This window comes from Microcaecilia unicolor, chromosome 4 (genome assembly GCF_901765095.1).
Source record: "Microcaecilia unicolor chromosome 4, aMicUni1.1, whole genome shotgun sequence".
NCBI lineage: Eukaryota > Metazoa > Chordata > Amphibia > Gymnophiona > Siphonopidae > Microcaecilia > Microcaecilia unicolor.
In genome coordinates, this window is record NC_044034.1 from 165221278 (window position 1) to 165245183 (window position 23906).

The window sequence follows — 23906 nt, forward strand, 5'->3', positions numbered from 1 at the left end:
CGGTAGATCAGTGACGTCATCCGCTTCACACAGCCTCTTCTTTCGCTTGTTTCAGCTGTTCATGTGGTCCCACCCTTGAGGGCGGGACCACAGGAACAGCTGAAACAGAAGCGAAAGAGGCTGTGTGAAGCGGCGTCCCTAAGTGCAGGAGGTAAAAACGTGTAGGAGGTGGGGAGGGAGGTACTGAAACGACAGAGGAGGGATAGGGGGGGGCCTGAAACTACAGAGGGGGTCCTGAAAGGCGTGGGAAGGGGAGAGGGGGATGGGAAGAAGTGGCAGGGGGGGTCCTGGAACTCAGATGTGAACAAGTGGCAGGGGTTTCAGGAACTCAGACAGGGGTGGAAGGGGGGAGGGGAAGGGGGTTCAGCAAACTCTTGGTCTCACTGTGTCTTACATATGCACTCGCACACACTCATTCTGACACACACACACTCTCCCACAGACATACCAGCACCCAGTCTCACTCTCTCTCTGACACACACACACACACTCGCACAGTCACTCTCTCTCTGTCTCACACAGTCACTCTCACACACACACTCTCTCAAACATACACACTACGAGGAAAACCTTGCTAGCGCCCGTTTCCTTTAAAACTGAAACGGGCCTTTCTTACTAGTTTTCAGAATAAAAGGACAACATTTATCTCAATCCTGAAGGCCCAGTGTTTGCTTTTTATTTTTCTGTTTACATTTGTATGCTGTTTACCCTCTCTTCTGTGACTTTGGGCCTATGGCTAGACATTTAATATCAGGCAACCTGGGACCACAGGAAGGGGGCCCTTTACTTGAAGGTACCTCTCTAAATTCCTGTCAGCTGACTCCTCCACCACACTTTTGCTAATATTTCTGCTACCTCTAGAACTGAAAACTCAAACTAATTGCATGTCTTTCAGGCAATAATTGAAAACATACTTATTTCAGAAGTTTTAAAAATCAACTTAACTGATTTGCTTGTAGGATAGCGTTTGGATGTATAGTGTATTTTTGAAAGATGCTTTGTTTATATTATACATACATCGTGGGTTGTAATCAAACTAAGGTACAGGTGGAATATAAGTACTTTGTATTTGTATTTTCAACCCTCTCTCCTGGTTTGTTTCTGATTTCATTGTAGATGTAGCTGCTGCTCCATAGAAAGTGCCTTTACCACGAGTAGTTCAATTACCTTCTGTGCAGATTTCTTCAATGGAGAACAACTCGAAGGAAGTGACCTTAAAAGATATTATTTATTTATTGCATTTGTATCCTACATTTTCCCACCTATTTGCAGGCTCAATATGGCTTACAGAGTTTTGTTATGACATGGTCATTCCAAGATGTCAGATACAATTAGTACTGTAAAAAGATTAAGTAAGGGAAGAGAGAAGGAAGGTGTTAGGCAGGATAGTATAAAAGGTGGACTTTAATAACTGGGTGGGTTGGTGAGGTAGTTAATGTGTGATTACTGCAAGGAACAGTAAAACAGCTTTCAGAATTTTCCTCTGAAGCTGTTGATAAATTGAGAGAGTTGATACATTTAGACAAGTGAACTGCCTCTGTAGAATCTCTCAGACTATTTCCTGTTAGGCGGTTGGTTCAACCACTATTAGGGATAATCCAAATGTATGCTATAAACAGGAAATACTACAGAACGTTTTAAGGGTTCACAAGCTTTGGTTTTTGCTTTTCCCTGTAACACGGTATCTTAAACCAGAAATGTTGGTAAATATGTATTTCATACAAGTTCTTAAATGACTGAAAGTGGAGCAACTATTGATCGCTAATTGTTGTTATTATTTATCAAGAAATTGTAAACTGGTGAATGTAGAGGAGGGTTAACCAGATATATTGCAAGCTGTTGGGAATTTGGATATCTCAACATTTCTAGAAGACTCTCAGGATGAAACTTCACATAATAAAATATTGTGAGCAAGAATTAAAGAGGCCATTAGCACTGAACTAGCTCCCACATTTGCAAGCGCGCTATGGTCAAACAATGCCAGAAACAACACACACACTGAGGAACAGCACAAATGATACTCAAATATATGCAGATGAGGGGATGTCCTATTCCCTTCAATGCACAATGAACAGTGCAGTTAGTAAGGGTAACTTTACCACTGCAGAACCCACGCCAGCTCCGAGCTGGCATTAGGTATCTGCACAGGCTCGCTGCATATCTCCCCACCCAGCTCGGTGTATGTGATGTTCACAAAGGCCATGTACTACTCCTTCTCGGCTGCTGTGAACTCCAGGCAGAGCAGACGCAAAATACAGGGACGGGAGCCATGTTGAGAGTGCCTGGCTGCGGCACACACACACCTGCACGACAGACACTACCATTTCCACTTCACCTCCTGCCTGTCTGGAGTGGCGTGGGGGTGGGGTGGGGTGGGAGGATAAATTGCTAAACATTTAATTAAAGTGGGATCTCTATGAAGTACCTTACAGAAGACTCCTCCTCCTTCCCTCCTCCCCCTCTGCATGTTCTCGGCATGTGCTTAAGAGCTGTGCTCGATACACTACTCTTGAGCGCATGTGCCATGCACAATCCTTCCCCGGAACTCCCTAATGCTCAACTCTAACAATGTGCCTAAATTTGCATGTCATTAGCGTTGAGCATTAGGGAGCTTATTCGCCACGCTGTTCTGGCGGTATTTTTCTGGCCCTGAATTTTGAGCATCTGGGTGTCAGTGAATAAAAAGGCATCAGGTACAGATCAATGCATATAAAAACAAGGTGCATAGACAGTATCTAATATACAGACACTGAGCAGAAAAATGTTTTAATACTGTGTGGTGATAGAATAAAACCGCTAGGATTAACTAAGACATTTTACTGGGTGGTGCAAGTACCTGTCTTAAAGTCTTTTCTTTTTGTTTTGTTTTTTTAAGTAAAATATTATTTCTCCTGTCTCTCCTTCTGGTGCTTATGTTAGACAAACTAGTATTTGTTTCCAGCTGTCAGAGTTATAAAGGAATCCTGCAGGAGTCACTACAGCACACGTTCTGCCCCTCCCTCACCCAGCAACAAAAATCTAATTTGTGCCAAGTGCCTGGATTGTTTTCTCCTGAACATCTGCATGTGTTATCCTCCAGCACTCTGCAAGCCTTGTCCTATTGACCTGCAACTCCTGTCAGCTTGGAGATTTCACAGGATCGTATTGATTTTAAGCGATGTTCTCCACCAGTTTTGATGTCTTATAACTTCCTGTAACTTTTGCTTTGCCTCTATAATTCTTTGAAACTTAGCTACTATGAGAAACTCATATTGTGTATTGGAATTTATGACTATGTAAAGACTTTGTTCTATAATTTACAATAATTTGAACCCTGTACAAGTAGAACATACACATTTTTAGACGTGTTTTGCTATACTCAGAAGACCTAGAGTTGAGGGTATGTCCACCTGTCCATCCATCCATCCATCCATCCATATGTTTTAAATGCATCTACAGAGTGCAGAGGAAGCTAGGACAGGGTAGCCGGAACTGGCAAAACCGAGTGCCAAGATGTCAGGAATCCCAGGTCTCAGTACTTGAAGATGTACTGGATGCAGCAGCTTGAGTGAAGAGAAGCAAGTGGTAGTTGCCAGGATGGGAGCAGGTAGAAGGGACAAAGAACTAGAATGGAAGAAGGCAGAAAGAGGGGAAGAGGAAAGGGTGTAGAAAGGAGGTGGACAGAATACAGCATGGAAAATAGAAGGGAAAAGGAGAGGTTCCAATAGAAACCTCCACCACAGAGGCAGAGACACACACAGATGTCCCACATATAATACACCCCCCAACACACACACACGCATCTCTCCCTCTTCCTGCCACACAAACACTGCAGATCTATGAATCAATCCTTAATGCCCACCTCATATCCATCTCCTCTCCATACCAACAAAGCCACATACACACACTGCCTGTGGAGAAAGAAAAAACATGCCATCATGCCATGTGGTCAGGGTCTAATTTTATAATGGAGTGTCTATGTGAAAAGTCCAAAAAGAGGCCTACTTTATAAAGATAACATAGGTGCTTAGCCTGCTTATTTTCGAAGAAGGGCGCCCATCTTCCGACACAAATCGGGAGATGGGCGTCCTTTTCCTAAGGTCGCCCAAATCGGCATAATCGAAAGCCGATTTTGGGCGTCCTCAACTGCTTTCCATCGCAAGGACGACCAAAGTTCAAGGGGGCGTGTCGGCAGTGTACTGAAGGTGGGACAGGGGGCGTGGTAAAGAGATGGGTGTCCTCGGCCGATTATGGAAAAAAGAAGGGCGTACCTGACGAGCATTTCACTGACTTTACTTGGTCCCTTTTTTTTTCATGACCAAGCCTCGAAAAGGTGCCCAAACTGACCAGATGAACACCGGAGGGAATCAGGGATGACCTCCCCTTACTCCCCCAGTGGTCACCAATCCCCTCCCACCCTAAAAAAATTTTTAAAACATTTTTTCCAGCCTCTATGCCAGCCTCAAATGTCATACCCAGCTCCATCACAGCAGTATGCAGGTCCCTGGAGCAGTTTTTAGTGGGTGCAGTGCACTTCAGACAGGCGGACCCAGACCCACCCACCCCTACCTGTTACACTTGTGGTGGTAAATGGGAGCCCTCCGAAACCCACCCGAAACCCACATCTCAACACAACACGAGCAAATTCACCACCATCAACACACCAAAATTGAATCTACCCGTCTCGGAGACCTTGAAAATTCTTGGTGTTACCATTGATCAGCACCTAACACTTGAGAATCATGCGAAAAACACAACCAAAAAGATGTTCCAATCAATGTGGAAATTAAAAAGAGTAAGACCATTCTTCCTGAGGACCGTCTTCTGTAATTTGGTACAATCATTAGTACTCAGTCATCTAGATTACTGCAACTCACTCTAAGCTGGCTGCAAAGAGCAAATACTCAAAAAAACTCCAAACAGCCCAGAATACAGCAGCCAGACTCATATTTGGAAAATCAAAATACGAAAGTGCAAAATCCCTACGAGAGAAGTTACACTGGCTCCCACTCAAAGAACGCATCACGTTCAAAGTATGTACCCTAGTACATAAGATCATCCATGGCGATGCCCCAGCCTATATGTCAGACTTGATAGACCTACCACCCAGGAATGCTATAAGATCTTCTCGCACATTCCTTAATCTTCATTTCCCCAACTGTAAAGGTCTAAAGTACAAATTAATGCATGCATCAACCTTTTCTTATACGAGCGCACAGTTCTGGAACGCATTGCCACGTAACCTGAAAGCGGTCTATGAACTGACCAACTTCCGGAAACTACTAAAGACCCAGCTCTTCGACAAGACCTATCAAAAAGACCAAGTCATGTGAAACTCCTACATATACCCTGAATGTAAATTAATGCCTTCTGTTTTCACTATTATGTATTCTATTACCATGCAACCCAAATCCTCTGTAACACCAAATGTCTACTCTCTTCTCATTTCCACTATCCATGATGTATTGTAAGCCACTTTGAGCCTGCAAAGAGGTGGGATAATGTGGGATACAAATGCAATAAATAAAATAAATAAAATGTAGGTGCCCCCTTCATCCCTAAGGGCTATGGTAGTGGTGTAGAGTTGTGGGTAGTGGGTTTTGGGGGGCTCAGCACACAAGGTAAGGGAGCTATGCAGCTGGAAGCAATTTGTGATGTCCACTGCAGTGCCCCCGAGGGTGCCCGGTTGGTGTCCTGGCATGTGAGGGGGACCAGTGCACTACGAATGCTGGCTCCTCCCACGACCAAATGCCTTGGATTTGGTTGTTTTTCAGATGGGCATCCTTACCGAGGTCGCCCATCTCTAAGGTTGACCTAAATGTCAAGATTTGGGCGTCCATGACCGTATTATCGAAACGAAAGATGGATGCCCATCTTGTTTCGATAATACGGGATGCCCCGCCCCTTCGCCGGGACGTCCTTAGAGATGGGCACTCTTAAAGATGGGTGCCTAGTTCGATTATGCCCCTCTATGTGTCATTATGAAAGAGACTCGTAGAACCACCCCAGCTCTGGTCCCGCTGAGAGAGAGAGAAGGGAAGACTGAATTGAGCGCTGAGCCTGCACGCTTTTCACCGCTGCTGCCGCTGTAACCCCGACGAGGTAAGATGACTTTTAAAATTCGGAGGGAGGGGGCCTGGAACTCGAAGGGAGGGAGGGAGGGAAGAGGGGGGCCTTGGAACTTGGAGGGACCCTGGAACCCGGAGGGAGGGGGACCCTGAAACTTGGAGGGAGGGGGACCCTGGAACTCTGAGGGAGGGGGGATGACCCTGGAACTCAGGGGGGGCAGGGGGGCCTGGAACTGGGAGGGACTGGAACTGCGAGGGAAGAAGGGACTAGAACTTGGAGGGAGGGGGAGGGGGACAAGGGGGGGACAGGGGAGAGGGAGGGATGAGGGGGAGGGGGACGAGGGGGAGGGGAACAGGGGGAGGGGGATGGGGGAGAGGGAGGGGGAGGGACGAGGGGGAGGGGGGAATGCACCACCTGTAAAAAAAAAATTTCAGCACCCCCAATCATTTTGAAAAGTTGGCTCCTATGGCCACTGTTGAAAACAGGATACTGGGCTAGATGGACCATTGGTCTGACCCAGTATGACTACTAGTATGTTCTTATGTACTGAATCTGGCCCTAAGTAACTCCTTTTCATTCATTCTCTTGAGTGATTCTTTTTTTTCTTTCAAAAAGTTGGTAAATAAAGGTTAATAAATAAATTTTAAGCGGTATTTAAAGATCTTCCTTTCTGACCTTTCCTGGTACTTCTATGCTGTTCCTTATCAGAATCTTATGCAAGTTTCAATCTTGAAAATGAGGAATGAAGCACGAAGGCTGCAGAATGAAATTATGTAACAGTTTCATATTTTTAAAGCACAGCTATAATTAATACTGTAAATCTTTCTCTAAGAAGAAACAGCAGAAACAAACGGAGCTTGATCTTTTGAAACTCTGTAGACCTACTGAGAGCATTGGGAATGCAACTTTCTTAAATGCCTAATGATTTTTTTTTTTAAAGAATTTTTGGAAGAAAACTACAGAAGAACAAAAGCAATTGTGGGCCAAAATGTGCTTGGATTTCGCCAAATATTTCACGCCGTTTTTCAACCGTGAAACTGCTGCTTTTTTTTTTTTTTCAAACTCCTTCTCTTTAAGAGACAGTTCTTTGGCAGCAGCCCCACCCCTTTATGATTATTATTTATGAGGTGTGGGCGGGGCCTGGAGTGGGGGGTTCCCCTGGCTGTGTTCTGAACCTTTCGGCTCTGCGGGGAGAGCGGAGAGTGCTGGTGAGGGACTGCTGCTGGGAGCGATCAAGAGTGGAACCTCACCTGCACCCTGCTGATACACACCTAAGGGGGGGGAGAGGAGCACCCTCCACTCTTAGCTCTCCTCCCTCTCCAGTGCACAGAGCCCCCACCCCGACGACCTCTCGATCTGCTCTCATTCCTCGGGAGAAAAAGCAAATTCGAGTTCACAGCTGCAGTATGTGTCTCCTGCTGCTTTCCAGGTATCATGCAGCGGGGACGATCCGGGCCCAGACATCCAGCAGCTGTCCGAGCAGATCCACGTTCTGACCTGAGGAGCAAGGATTTGAGACCCGCAGCCCCCAGGGTCTGAGACGGAGAAGGTCTCCTACCTGCGTTCTTTCTGGCTTCCTTAAGTCTTCTTCCCTCTCTTGTGCTGGATGTGGATGCTCCGAGCGCCGGCAGCATGGACAGCCTGAGCCTTCTGGAGTATCCTGCTTTCCCTACAGACAGGATCTTTCCCACCCCCAACTTCCTGGAGCTGGAAGACCTCAACGAAGCAGATTTTTTAAATAACGTGGTAGGTAGGAAAGAAGTCCGCATAAAAAATGGTAGATTATGCATTTGTCACTGTATGTGCTATATTAGAGTGTAATATGTACTATATAGCATATGTATAGGTTAGTGAGTGTTACAGTCTGTGTGTACATGATGGTATGGTGGGTTTGTTACGTCTGTATCTTAATATTTGTGTACAGTATAATTGAAGTATACTAAGGGGTTTCTCCTATTATGTGCCTATGGGCAAATGCGTAGTACATCTGGCTTCAGTGTCCATATAGGTCTAAATATATGCCCTACTTCTTTATGTGCAATGAGTGTTTGTGCATTTTCACATACATGTGAAGGTTATAACGGATTTACGTTATTCTCATGGGCACAGTAATAAGGTAAAAGATGGCAGATAAAGACCAGTATGGACCATCCAGTATTAGCATGCAGTGTACAGGGTATCATGGCACAGTGCATCTCTGTGTGTTCAGCCTGCATGCAGTGTGCATGTGTCTGTAGCTGCAGTCTGAGTTTTTCTTCACAGCAGGGTAAGATTTTTCATTTCTGACACCTTCCTTTATGGCTGTTCCAACAGCCAGAACCTCCTCCCCTCACCTCCGAAGCCCATATCTGCAGTGAAGCCAGGCAGGGGGAGACTGGCATGCCAGGACCATGTCTAGGGTCTCAGCCTTAGTGCTGGTGTTATGGAAAGGGCTCCCTGCTAGTGACAGACTCAGCTGTCTGCAGGGGGAGATGGGGTGGGGGGGGGGAACAGATTAGTTACAGCTTTGCATCTGGACTCTGCATTTTGTCTTTGTGCAGGCTGAGGAGATGGGGAATAACATAGGCTGCTGTGTTTCCTCTTCCATTCTTACAGAAAGAACCAAGGCTGAATCAAACGTGAAATTGCAGACTCACATTTTATCCTGATTTGTTTGTAATGGGGAGGAGGGTAGGAAAGGGATGAAGAAAGAGGAGGAGAGGAAAGCAACCAGAAACCACAGTTTCAGAATTACAGCTGTGTATAAATAGTAACACACACACACACACACACACACACACACACACACACACACTCATAACTAGATAGACGTAAATACAAGATACACAGATATACTTAAGATGTATTCACATGCACAAATGTAGAAGATAGACACATTAATACGGACAAGAGATACAGAAGTAGGATATGTGCGCTGTACATAATAGTGGATAAATGTGCAGATCAGATGCATACCTCTGTACATACAGAATGCAGAAGCATTAATGCAGATACTATAGAGAATACACACAGATGCACATGTGCAAATATACAGGATTCATGTAGGAATATATATGACAAATATACATAAATATATTTGTACATACACAGATAAACCTAATGGATATACAGATAAACATTGAGCCTGCAAATAGGTGGGATAATGTGGGATACAAATGCAATAAATAAATAAAAATAAGTAAATAAACATACATACATACATACATATATACACAAGGAAATATGCTTACTAAAGGTTAGCTGAGGAGAGGTGGCTGGGTTTTAGCAGCTGGGGCAGAGGAGGGGTTGAGTACTGACTGTTAAGAAGAGGACAGGAGGGGTTGGGTTTTGACTATTGGCTAGGGGAGGGGAAGGGTTGTGTACTGGCTGTTAGATTTGAAGTTGGGAAGAGGAGGGGTTGGGTATTGACTGTTGTTATGTGGAGGCAGGAAGGGTTGAGTAATAACTGTTAGGAGCCAACATTTCAAAATTATTAGGGGTGCTAAGCCCAGTGGAAATAACCCTTCCTTGGACACATAAAAGGAATTTTCTCAATATTAGGGGTGCTAAAGCACCCACAGCACCGGCTCCTATGACTGTTGGGGAACAGGAGAGGTTGGGTACTGACTGATGTGAAGGAGTGAAGAATTGAGTTGAGTATTGACTGTTGGTTGGAGGAGGGGAAGGATTATGTACTGACTGCTAGATGTGAAGATGGGGAGAAGAGAGTTTGTGTTCTGAAGGTTAGTTGGGGAGAGGAGATTTGATGAAGGTTTGGCTGGAGGGCTTTGATCTTTGACTTTGCAGTCTTGCTGGGATTTATGTGCTCTCTAGCTTCTGCTGCCTTTCTCTTATGTGATAATGATAGCCAGCATTTTCTGTTGCCTTGAAGCCAGGAGCTGCTACTGCTTGGGAATGACTGGGTTTGTTCAGCTGAGGATTGAATGAAATGAGAGAACCTGGACTATAGATACTACAATGCATTGGAATGAAAATGGAATTTCCATACCTGAAGTATCTCTGTAGAAAGTGGGTAATTCAGTAATCAATGTGACTTGATGAAACTTGGGACAGTGACAGGCGGTTTGACAGTATCATAAAATTGGATAGAGACAGGTGGGGGTTTAATTCCCACACTCCTTTAACAGATCAATAAAACCCTCACACCACCTTCCTAAACCACATGTTCACTAGTGACAACTGACCGCTATGTATATCGCTGTTAGCCACCAACAGTGCTAACATGTCAGTAAAAATGCAATGGTACAATTATACTGCCAAATAAGTCACACTTAAAGATATCTTATAAGTAAATGTGGAATTCAGTGGAGATCTAATATAATGTAAATTGTACATAACATTGTTGAATTAAATGACCATTTACAAATGATACGTACTAGATTTGGACCTTTTCTGCACCCTGCTTGACCTCTTCCCACAGCCTTTGGGGGTACGCAGGACCGATCTTAGACAGGGGTGGTCGCACAGGGCCTCGCGCTTCCAGGATCCCCGCGGTGGCTTTGGCATCTCCTTCCTGCCCCTGTGCCCTTGCCATCTCCTTTATGCATGGCAATCTGACTGCTTTGCCTCTCCTCCCCCAAGCCCTCCCCCGAGCCATAGGGTGCCCTTCCAGCACGTACCTGAGGCCATCCTGGTGGTCTTTCCTGCCCGCTGTTGCTGATCCTCTTGCTGCTGCATTGCCTTTTAAAAACGGCTGCCAAGACTTCCAGCGGCGGCCTCGCAAACTGGTCTGCACAGGGCCCCGCAATTGCTAAGACCGTCCATGGGAATTTTTTTTATTTTTTATTTTATTTTATTGTTTTGTTACATTTGTACCGCGCGCTTTCCCACTCATGGCAGGCTCAATGGGGCAATGGAGGGTTAAGTGACTTGCCCAGAGTCACAAGGAGCTGCCTGTGCGGGCACCACTGGTTAAGAACGCCTGCTCTGGGTGATCACATAAATTAGGGTTACGGTAAGGTGGGGGCATATGTAAAGAGTCATTGTAGGGCCTTATTTGCAGAAGTCAGTAGGGACTGAAAAGTTGGGCCGTGTGCAAAAAACAGATAGGAAGCTATTCAGCTGTACTTCTTCCACATAACCAACCATGCAACTGTGTGGAAGAAGCAAAGGGCATTGTGTAGTAAAATAGAAAAGGTTTCTGGACCCTCCACGGGACCCATATATTGCCCCTGGCATCAGAAGATATTTATTTGTTACATTTGTATCCCACATTTCCCCACCTATTTGCAGGCTCAATGTGGCTTACATAGTACCGGAAAGGCGTTTACAGGTTCCGGTGTGAACAAATACAATGTGATGTTGTGGTAAGATGAAGTTTATATGGCAGAGCCACAATAAGAAACATAGAGCGGAAGACTACTACTATTTTTTTTTGTTACATTTGTACCCCGCGCTTTCCCACTCATGGCAGGCTCAATGCGGCTTACATAGTACTACTACTTATCATTTCTAAAGCTCTACTAGACGTACGCAGCGCTGTACACTTGAACATGAAGAGACAGTCCCAGCTCGACTAACAGACCAAAATTTATTTTGCATTTAAAATTTTTGAAATAAACCACAGAAAACAAGAAAAATGGAATAAAAACATTGCTAATACTGGATCCTTTAGGAGGCGAGAGAAAACCAGTCCAGGATAGATTTTGGATTGGGAATAGAAAGAGGAAAGACATTTCCACTATATCTTGTGTATCTCTCTGAAACAGAATACAAATCCCACTCATAACCCAGTCCTGTAATCACGATATTACACCACACGGCTTCTGCTTTCACTGGGACTGAATTCTCCTCTTTCTCTCAGATTCCAAAATGACAATGGGTTGTGAGTTCCATTTTGATATTTTTTTTTCTCATGAAACCAGCCTTTGCAATAGAGGTAAACACAATTACCTAGATAAGATGGAAGAAGTCCAAAGAAAGGCTACCAAAATCATATGAGGTTTTCATTAAAAATCCTACAAAATGAGACGTAAAATTCTAAATATGCATACCCTGGAAGAGAATAAAGGCACAAGATACAGAGAGACATTTAAATATCTACAGCGATCATTTTATAGAGTAGAGTTATGTTCATTACGTGCTTTAGTTTTCTTGTGTAGCTGAGGTCAGGCATTTAGGTTGGATCGGGAGGGTATGCCTTTTTAAACAGGGTGGTTTTTAGTATTTTCCAGAAGTTTAGGTGGTCGTACGTCGTTTTCAAGGCTTTAGGTAATGTGTTCCACAGTTGTGTGCTTATGTAGGAAAAGCTGGATGCATAGGTGGATTTGTATTTAAGTCCTTTACAGCTAGGGTAGTGTAGATTTAGATATGTTCGTGCTGAATCAGATGCTTTTCTGGTTGGTAACTCGATTAAGTCTGTCATGTATCCAGGCGCTTCACCGTAGATAATTTTGTGAACCATGGTGCAGATTTTGAAGGCAATGCGTTCTTTGATAGTGAGCCAGTGTAATTTTTCGCGGAGGGGTTTTGCACACAGGGACAGTTACCAATGTCTTATTAAAGGACATTCACCACCTCTGCCCTCTTTAGGTTTATGAAATAACTCAGGGCTCCAGCATGTTTTCTGTGTCCCTCCATCTCTCTGCTGTATGTCCTCTGGAGCAATTTCTCCAAATGGGTTCTTTTTGTTCTGTGTATCTCTACTGTCTTAATACCTTGTGTATTCTGTAATTTTCTGGTTGCTCCATCTCAAAAAAGATATAGCAGTACTAAAGGACAAAAAAGTGATATTGGGGTTTGAACAGTACTCTTTTGAATGACACAAAGCCAACATGGATTTAGTAAAGGGAAGTCTTGCCTCACCAATCTATTACATTTCTTTGAAGGGGTGAACAAATATGTGGATACAGGTGAGCCGGTTGATATTGCATATCTGGATTTTCAAGAGGCATTTGACAAAGTACCTCATGAAAGGCTCCAAAGGAAATTGGAGAGTCATGGGATAGGAGGTAGTGTCCTATTGTGGATTTAAAACTGGTTAAAAGATAGAAAACAGAGAGTAGGGTTAAATGGTCAGTATTCTCAATGGAAAAGGGTAGCTAGTGGGGTTCCCCAGGGGTCTGTGCTGGGACCATTGTGTTTTAAGATATAAATGATCTAGAGATGGGAGTAACTAGTGAGGTAATTAAATATGCTGACAACACATGGAGGGGCATAATCGAACGGGGGTGCCCAGGTTTTCATGAGGGCATCCTCGCAGGATGGCCCTGTGAAGGGGCGGGGAAACCCGTATTATCGAAACAAGATGGGTGTCCATCTTTTATTTCGATAATACGGTCAGGGATGCCCAAATCTCAACATTTAGGTTGACCTTAGATATGGTCGACCTAAATGTTGAGATGGTCGACCTTAGAGATGGTCGTCCCCGTTTTTTAGCCATAATGGAAACCGAGGACACCCATCTCAAAAACGACCAAATCCAAGCCCTTTGGTCGTGGGAGGAGGCAGAATTCATAGTGCACTGGTCCCCCTGACATGCCAGGACACAAACCGGGCACCCTAGGGGGCACTGCAGTGGACTTCACAAATTGCTTCCAGGTGCATAGCTCCCTTACCTTGGGTGCTGAGCCCCTCACCCCCCCCCCAAAAAACCCACTACCCACAACTGTACACCACTACCATAGCCCTAAGGGGTGAAGGGGGGCACCTACATGTGGGTACAGTGGGTTTCGGGTGGGTTTTGGAGGGCTCACATTTACCACTACAAGTGTAACAGGTAGGGATGGACCTGGGTCCACCTGGCTGAAGTGCACTGCACCCACTAAAACTGCTCCAGGGACCTGCATAACTGCTGTCATGGAGCTGGGTATGACATTTGATGCTGGCATAGAGGCTGGCAAAAAATATTTTTAAAGTTTTTTTTTAGGGTGGGAGGGGGTTGGTGACCACTGGGGGAGTAAGGGTAGGTCATCCCTGATTCCCTGCAGTGGTCATCTGGTCAGTTCGGGCACCTTTTTGAGGCTTGGTCGCAAGAAAAAATGGACCAAGTAAAGTTGGCCAAGTGCTCGTCAGGGACGCCCTTCTTTTTTCCATTATCGGCCGAGGATGCCCATCTCTTAATCATGCCCCAGTCCCGCCTTCGCTATGGTGCCAACATGCCCCCATGAACTTTGGTCGCCCCGCAACAGAAAGCAGTTGAGGACACCCAAAATCGGCTTTCGATTATGCCGATTTGGGCGACCCTGAGAGAAGGACGCCCATCTCCCAATTTGTGTCGGAAGATGGGTGCCCTTCTCTTTAGAAAATAAGCCTGAAAGTTATTCAAAGTTGTTAAATCGCGAGAGGATTGTGAAAATTTACAAGAGGACCTTACGAGACTGGGCAAATGACGTTTAATGTCAGCAGGTGCAAAGTGATGCATGTGGGAAGGAGGAACCTGAATCATAGTTATGTAATTCAAGGGAAGCTTGCCAGGTGCCCTTGGCCTGGATTGGCCGCTGTCATGGACAGGATGCTGGGCTCGATGGACCCTTGATCTTTTCCTAGTGTGACATTACTTATGTACTTATGTAAGGTTCCACATTAGGAGTCACTGACCAGGAAAGGGATCTAGGTGTCATCGTTGATGAAACGTTGAAACCCTCTGCTCAGCTTGTGGCGGCGGCAGTGAAGAAAGCAAATAGAATGTTAGGTATTATTATGAAAGGAATGGAAAACAAAAATGAGGATGTTATAATGCCTTTGTATCTCTCCATGGTGCGACTGCACATTGAATATTGTGTGCAGTTCTGGTCACAGCATCTCAAAAAAGATATAGTGAAATTAGAAAAGGTACAGAGAAGGACAATGAAAATGATAAAAGGGATGAGATGACTTCCCTATGAGAAAAGACTAAAGTGGCTAGGGCTCTTCAGCTTGGAGAAGAGATGGCTGAGGGGAGATTTGATAGAGGTCTATAAAATAATGAGTGGAATGGACAGGTAGGCATGAATCAATTGTTTACTCTTTCCAAAAATACTAGGTCTAGGGGGCATGCAATGAAGATACAAAGCAGTAAGTTTAAAACAAATCTGAGAAAAGATTTCTTCATTCAACATGTAATTAAACTCTGGAATTCGTTGCCAGAGAATGTAGTAAAAGCAGTTAGCTTAGTGGAGTTCAAAAAATGTTTGGATAGCTTCCTAAAAGAAAAGCCCATAAGCTGTTATTAAAATAACTTGGGAAAAATCCTTTGCTTATTTCTAGGATAAGCAGCATAAAATGTATTGTACTGTTTTGGGATCTTGCCTGGTACTTTCGATCTGGATTGGCCACTGTTGGAAAGAGGATGCTGGGCTTGATGGATCCTTGGTCTGTCCCAGTATGGCAACACTTATGTACTTATAGTTATGGCTCTTCAGCCTGGAGAAAATATGAGAGGGAATATGATGGAACAGGTAAATACGAAGTGGTTATTTACCCTTTCAGATAGTGCTAGGACTAGAGAAACCAATGGGTAGATTTAAAGGAAATTGTATATCTCCCTGTCCCTCATCCACCCGACTCTTCCTGTCTCTCACCTATCCACCCTCATCCTGTTAGACTGTCACTGAAATGCTTTGATGTTTCACTTATATATACTGTCATCTACCAACATTTGCTTATTTCTAATCTGATGAAGAAGGGCAACCTTTGAAAGCTAATCAAGAAATGTATTAAGTTATGTCCAATAAAAAAAGGTATCATCATATTTTCTTTTCCATGTTTTATTTTGTTTTATTTCTATTGATTACCTTTAAAAGTGGACTAACACGGCTACCACACCTCTCTACTCAAGGAAATTGGAGAAAGCAATTGTTCACTGAATACATAACCTGTGACATTTGTTGCCAAGGAATGTATTCAGGGCAGCTAACATAACTGGGTTCAAAAGGGCGTTTTGGACAAGTTCCTGGAGGAAAAGGCACTCCTGGAACAATTATTAGCCAGGTAGTTTGGGAGAAAGCTATTGGATCTAGTCCTTTCAATTTGTGGGTATCTGTGAACTGGATCAGCCACAGTCAGAGACAGGGCACTTTTGTTCTGATCTAGCATGGCATATCTTATTTTCCTTCTACTTGTGAGTCTCTTTCTCTGTCTCTTCTGTGTGCTGCTCTTTTTGCCCCTTTGTTTGGAGCCTTCTTTCCCAGCAGATCCCTCACACCCTGTTTTCTTATTTTTGACTTTCTCTTTCCCTCCCTCAATTTGACATTTTCCATCCTGGTTCACAGATCCTGGAGCCTTTGCAAAGTGCCTACAATGTTGCTCTGTCTGGCATGTGCTGGCTGTTTCTTCGAAACACAGAGGCACTAGTTTAATTTAATTAAAACAAGCATTCATACCCCTTCCCTCGGGAAGAGAGGAGGGGGCAGTAGTTGGGCATTAACATGTTGAATCCAGCCTAGGATTCACGATGAATATGTGAGTGTTATCATTTCTCTAGCCTGTAAAAGAAAGAATGTACAGCAGTGCCCTGTTTAGTGGGTATGCAGGGTGGACTTTTTCCTAGCAGTGCCCTGTCAGTGCCAGCCTTTGCGCTTCATCCCAGCAGTGCTCTGTATGATTTAGAACTTCCTAGGGCTCTGTGTTCAGTAACTCTCTCTTTTTCCTGCTGGATTATTATTTTTTTAATTATTTTTGCAATGAATTTAGTAGCACTTTGCCTTGAAAACCATACTTGCTGGATGTGACATGATCCTTTTTACTCCGAATTCTTGATCTGCAGTTTTTCTCCTGTGTATACATGTAAGGATGGATGCCTGGTCTGACAGAAGAGATTGTGCAGTAACTTTGTGACCCTGGAGCGGATGACAGGTGTACAAATGTGTGATGCCTTGGGGTGGGTTGTCACAATGCATTGAAAAATAGCTTCTCTAAGATGTGCAGTCAAAATGGCAAAATTGTTGCTCAGGGCCACCTTCCTGATATGCCAAAGGAGATTAGGATCCTGTCCCTGGAATTTTTTTTTTTGTTTTGTTACATTTGTACCCTGCACTTTCCCACTCATGGCAGGCTCAATGTGGCTTACATGGGGCACTGGAGGGTTAAGTGACTTGCCCAGAGTCACAAGAAGCTGCCTGTGCCTGAAGTGGGAATTGAACTCAGGTCCTCAGTTCCCCAGGACCAAAGTCCACCATCCTAACCACTAGGCCACTCCTCCACTCAAACCCAGGATTTCCTTTTGGCGGTGCACAGTTCATGCATGGCTAAAAATACTTATTAATAAGCATGCATACTCTTAACATTAAAAATGAATGCATACTTGTAATGCATGGTGTATCTTAAAATGTATTTATTTAGACATTTATATCCTACGTTATCTCGAACATACTCAAGCTCAGTGTGGTTTACAATAAATGAAACGGCAGGCAAGGTTTACAATACCCTAAACAAAATATCAAGTAAGATCAGAGTAGCACAAATAATAACTAAATAATAAACCACTGATGACCAGTTACAATCTAACACACTCCATCGATGGGTAGAAATCTGTCAAACAGGAAAGTTTTCAGTCTTTTGTGAAATACCAGGTAATCAGGCTGACCCATGACTGCCATTGGCAGTGAGTTCCACCACTTAGCACCTTGGTATCTAAAGTCTGGGGAGTGAACCGTGCTTAACTTGTGTTTTTGAAGACTTCTTTTTATTGCTGTTAGCACTAGGGTTTTCCTCTACTGTGTTTTATTTCATAGATTTTTCATATTTCACACACCTACCATCTGCTGTCTGGTCACAGATTTACTTTTATTTCAGCTGTGCCTCAGTTTATAATGGTCCTTTCTGTGAGTCCGGTTCTCACCTGTTCATGCTGTGTTCTTGCTTGACATGTACCTGTGGACTGCCTGCCTGCTGGCTGGATGAGGAACAGCACAGCAGCACCCCTGATTTACTTGGATTTACAATGGTGGGAGAGGGCAAGCAGGAGGAGCTTTTCAAGACTGTAAATACTGTTATCTCTTCAGTGATAACATTAAAATGTGAATGAAGAGGAGACACTTAAAGTTACTGTTTTAATGGCCAACTGAATTATCGCACATCTTAACATACAGACTTTCCTTTGTTACTACATTAGTAGCCTTTAATAATATCTTTGGCTCAGTAATATCGCATAGGTTTTTGGGCTTTAATCAAAGCTGGTTTCCTGAGAGCTTTTATTCACTAATACTCATTTTTCCTTTATTTTAAATCCCCCACTTCAGCCAGGAGTTAGAGATGCCAGGGCTCCTTGTGGAACCTTGCAAACAAATAGCCTAAATCAGGCCACTAGGTGTCACCATTGCATAATGACCAGGACTCCCTTCCACCAAACATTGGGAATTGTAGTAATAATTAGTGCATCAGACGGACAGATAATCAGTGATTCAAATTCAGAGGCCCTTTTACTAAGCCACGGTAGGGTTAACACGCAGGTAGTGCATGCCAAATCGACACTACTGGTTGGGGTAACACGTGCATTTGGCAGTAGTTCTGAAGTTGGCACACGCTGTTTCCCGCGGTGAAAAATAATTTTCTATTGCGGGGGGCGTTTCCCAGCAGTAATTGGCAGCACGGTCACATTGCCACGTGCTGCCTGATTACTGCATCAGTAGCGCATGAGCCCTTACCACCAAGTAAATAGGTGCCGGTAAGGGCTCAGGAAGTAATTAGCTGCACACCAGGGGCATAGCTATGGAGGCCTAGGCCCCCGTAGATTTGGCCCTGGACCCCCCTGCCGATGACCATCTCGAACCCCCCCCCCCCCCCCCCCGCTGCCAACCTGCTGTCAACCCACCGTCGCCTACCTTTGCTGGCGGGGGACCCCAACCCCCGCCAGCCGAGGTTCTCTTCTTCCTTCGTTCTGTTTCTGAGTCTGACGTCCTGCACGTACAATGTCAGACTCAGAAACAGAACCAATGAAGAAGAGGACCTTGGCTGGCGGGGGTTGGGGTCCCCCGCCAGCAAAGGCAGGCGACGGCGGGGAAGGGTTGGCGGCCAGAAGGGGGTCGAGAGGGTCGTCGGCAGGGGGGGGGGTCAAAGTTGTTGTTGGTGGTGGTGGCGGTAGCGGCAGGGGGGTCAGTAATGGTGGGGGAGGGGGTCGGTGGCACCGGGGGGGGGGGGTTAAATGTGCCCCCGGCCTCACCTCAGGCTCTGGACCCCCCCTCCTGCCGAAGTCTGGCTACTCCCCTGCTGCACACTACTTTTAATATTAGTGCATGGCCATTTACTGTCCCATTTTAAAAAAGCCTTTTACCCGCCACAGTAAAAAATGGCCCAGCGCATGTTAATTTCACGTGTCCAAACTAGCGCAGGCCACTTTTTACTGCAGCTTAGTAAAAGGGCCCGTCATTGCACTACCATTGAACTACCAGGTCAACAGGCCTCTGTTAAGCTGTATAACTTATAGTCAAAGTGTTTCAAGTTGACCTTATGGAATAAAAAAGATTTCATTTTGTGTTACCAATTAAATACACTATTTCATGTAGGCAGACACAGTGACAAATTGTTAAGAACATGTACAATAACTAAAAAAAAAATATGCACAACTCATTCCACCCATCTGTTAATATGAACGCTGCTAAATACACTAAAACGTACTCAAAGACATCCGTGCTCTCAGGGACGGCCCTTGTGGTGGTAATTTTAAAGGTACTTCCAGAGCAGCAGCCTTGGAGCAAGTGTAAAGTTATGTTACTCCAGAGCAGGGGTTCTCAACCTAGTCCTTGGGACACACCCAACCACTCAGGTTTTCAGGATACCCACAATGAATATGCATGAGATAGATTTGCATACAATGGAGGCTATGAATACAAATTTATCTCATTCGTATTTACTGTGGATATCTTGAAAACCAGACTGGCTTTGTGTGTCCTGAGGACTGGGTTGAGAACCCCTGCTCTACAGGTGACCTGTTGTAAACATTGCCCTTTTTAATATGCACAAGCTACACTAGTTTTCAAACTGAAAGTCTGTTCATTCATTCTCTGTGAAAATTATTCTACATAAAACCAGGGGCATAGCCAGACCTCGGCGGGAGGGGGATCCAGAGCCCAAGTTGGGGGGTCCACAGTTTAGCCCGCCTCCCCCAGCCGCCTCCCCCCCCCCCGACACCCTCTACCCGCCGTCAGGTACCTTTGCTGGGGGGGGGGGGTCCCCAACCCCTGCCAATCCTAGCCTTCTTTAGCACTGGTCTCCAGCGCGTTCACTCACTTCACTTATCTGTGCTATGAGTCCTGACATCCTGCACAGAACGTGCAGGACATCAGGACTCACAGCACAGATCAGCGAAGTGAGCAAACTTGCCGGAGACCGGCGTTGAAGAAGACTAAGGCTTGCGGCAAAGGTAGCTTGCGGTAGCGGCAGCAGGGGAGGGTCGAAAGTGGCAAGGGACCTCTCTAGCCTTTGAAGCCCATTTCTGTATATTTTCTAGTTCCATTCTATTTTTTTTGGAGATGGGACAGCCAGAACTACACAGGGCTCAAGTTGTGGTTGCACCATAGGTCTCTGCTTAGTTTTATTTATGTTTCAATAATTTTTATTGATGACTTGTGCAACATACAATGTGCTGCCATTTACACTTCTTACCAAATAACCATATTTAAGAGTAAACATCATCAGTGTTTTGTTCAACTGCCTTCCTACTTCCCTCCCCCCTCCCACCTTGCCCCTTTTCACCCTAAAAGAAAAAGGGGGGAGGGGAGGGGATCCCATGCTTAGTTTTATTTATTTGTATCCCACATTTTCCTACCTATTTGCAGGCTCAATGTGCCTTACATAGTTCCGGAGGCGCGTTCACCATTCTCCATTCCTTTCCAAATGATTCCTATTTGCCTTTTTAACAACAATCATTAATATGAATTGATAGAAAGAGAGAGAGGGAGAGTGAGGGACGGAGGGGAATACGAAAGCTCAGAGTATTTCAATACATCTGGACCTGCTGGCTTTGCTCCAGTTGGCAAGCACAAGTTTCTCTGGATGGATGATGCAACTGTCACTTTCCATGCAGGACGATACATTGCCTGCATATTATTTGGGAAAGCAGGGTATACACAGTTCTGCGTCTCAGTCCCTCTCTGCCCTAGCCCGGCTGGGTCTTATTTTTTTTTTTTAGCCTTGCTCTTTTTTTTTTCCTTTGCTCTTTCTGCCTCCATGTGTCCTATTGCTCCCTTCCTTCCTGCCTCTCTCCCCTCTGGCCCTGGGTTTTCTCCGCTTTTGGCTTCTCTGAGTTCTGAGCCTTTGAGCTCCTGCCAGGTGGTGGAGGAGGTGCAGCACTGCTTCGCATGACTTGGTGCTGGGGCTGGAACATTCTTTCCAAATCCACACCATTTTCTTTTTGAATTTTGGATATTTTTGGCTCAGGAAACAGTTGCTAGGTCTGCTGCAGTGTCCCTGCCCTGCTTCTCCTAAAACCCAATAGAAAATGTCAGACATTCAGGAATGGGCGATTGCCTTCTCCCCCATCCCCTTCACCTCTGAAAAAGCTGATTTATCAGTGCCTGTAAGCACTGGCCACAAAATCTTGGTCACGATTGTAATGGAGTTTGCAGAAGAGAGGCACTTCATGTATGTGCTAGCTGTGCAAACAGTCTGAACATACATGCTGTACATTTTTATCAGATGTGATAAGCTCACTTTTTATTCTTTCCAACTTAGTGGAATGTTGGATAGAAATTATACATATGGAGTAAAAAAACGTCTGGATGCAAAATAACTTTCTGAAAATGTAGTTAGACAGGATGAAATTTGTTGAATGGGGGAAGGGGGGAACCAGGGAAAAGAGACATTGAGTTTAAAATGAACCAGATTAAACTAGAGGCTCCAGAGAAATAGTTTCCAAAAATATGACCAATGTATTTCTACAGGAGAGAGTTCCAGCAGCTGCAGCACAGAAATATTGAAATAGAGTAATTACAAACTTGCTCCTTTCAAACCATGCCTTCCCTCTGCTTTCCTCTTCCAGTCACAAACATACAGAGAGCCAACACCAATAACACAGGTACACAGAAACATCCACAGATGTACACACACATTGAGAATGGGTTGGAAACCATTCTATGAAATGTGCACTGTATGCTTTCCACACCAGGAACTCCCTCCCCCCTCCGATGCTGCCCTACTCCTATTCCTGCTGAGGTACATCATAGTGAATCAGACGTGTGCTTTATTTTTCAGTGATAAATTCCACTGTGACATCTAGTGATTGAATCATATAATTTTTCTAATGGTTGCTATGCATATGGCCTCCTAGTGGTGGAGAAGCACATCAATACCTGTTGCCATGCTATATTAACAATCCTGTGGTTATAAATGAAACCCCACAAGCCCTTATTTGCCCTGTTTGTCTGTCTTGAATGGCTTGTAAGCTCTGTCAAAGGCTATAGAAATGATAAGTAGTAGTAAAATGTATAATGATTCCTTTCAAATCTCGACAGTGATTTCCAATAAATAAATATATGCTAACATAATATTTGGGAACTATGCCATTAAAACCACCTGTGTCTTCCAGGACAGAAACACTCACAGGAATTCTATGAGCCATGCTCCACATTCTTTCCTTATTTGTTTGAGGATAAGAATATTAGGATACAGGGTACTATGAGCCAGGGGCGTATCTGGACTCCGGCGGTAGGGGGGGCCAGAGCCAGAGGGAGGGGGCACATTTTAGCCCCCCCCCCCGCCGCCGCCGCCGCCACCGCCGAGCCCCCACCGCCACCAATGACTCTCTCCACCCCCCTCCCGCCGCCAACCCTCCCCCGCTGCCGTTCTTACTTTTGCTGGCGGGGGACCCCAACCCCCGCCAGCCGAGGTGTGCTTCCACCTGCCGCTGCCGTAAAAACATCTTCTTCAGCCGGCGGGGGACCCCAAACCCCCGCCAGCCGCTCCGCGGTGTTTAAAATTCATCTTCGGCCTCCGTGGCCGTGCTGCTGTGATAGGCGCTGTTGAAATCCACTTCGGAGTCTGACGTCGCAGCACGTACAACGTACAACGACGTCAGACTCCGAAGTGGATTTCAACAGCGCCTATCACAGCAGCACGGCCACGGAGGCCGAAGATGAATTTTAAATACCGCGGGGCGGCTGGCGGGGGTTTGGGGTCCCCCGCCGGCTGAAGAAGATGTTTTTACGGCAGCGGCAGGTGGAAGCACACCTCGGCTGGCGGGGGTTGGGGTCCCCCGCCAGCAAAAGTAAGAATGGCAGCGGGGGAGAGTTGATGGCGGTAGGGGGGTCCAGGGCAAAATCTGCGGGGGCCCAGGCCCCTGAGGCCCCACGCAGATACGCCCCTGCTATGAGCTAAGATCTTGTTTTAGGAGAGGATCTGCTTAGGGGCTGTAAGTATGTGCCATCCCAGGCCAAAGGATCATAAGAGATAAAGTGATTAAAACATAGAAACTGAAAATAAAAAATAAAGACAGATAAAGAATGTATGGCCTATCTAGACCTCCCATCCATGCCACCTACTATCCATTCCTCTCCTTTTGTACTTGTCCCAAGGTTACTTGAATTCAGATACAGTTTTCTCCACCACCTCCACCAGGAGGCTTTTATTCACCACTCTTTCCGTGAAGAATATTTTCTTAGGTTACTCCTGAGTCTGTCCTTTTTCACCTTCACCCTATGCCCTCTCATTCCACAGCTTTCTTTCAATTAAAAGAGATTCACCTCTTGTGCATTTATGCCACAGAGGTATTTAAATGTCTCTATCATATCTCCTCTCTCCCACCTTTCTTCCAATCTTGAGATCTTTCAGTCTGTCCCCATACATTTTATGACAAAGACCATTGGCCATTTTAGTAGCCACCTTCTGGCCCGACTCCATCCTGTTTATATCTTTTCACCCCTAAACTACACTGTTTCCTTGGGTTTTTGTAGCCCAAATACATGACCCTCCATTTTTTCACATTAAATCTTAACTGCCAAATTCTG

The 23906-nt window shown here is 45.0% G+C and overlaps 1 protein-coding gene across 3 annotated transcripts in view; it reads left to right on the forward strand.

The window, feature by feature from the left end:
• Positions 1-7211: 7211 nt before the first annotated feature.
• Positions 7212-23906, forward strand: part of CREB3L1 (cAMP responsive element binding protein 3 like 1) — a 139441-nt gene continuing 122746 nt past the window's right edge. For all 3 annotated transcript variants that reach the window (XM_030200849.1, XM_030200850.1, XM_030200851.1), the window contains exon 1: positions 7212-7794. In XM_030200849.1, the coding sequence (XP_030056709.1) occupies positions 7681-7794 (114 nt within the window). In that variant the 5' untranslated portion in view covers positions 7212-7680. The remainder of the gene's footprint in view (positions 7795-23906) is intronic.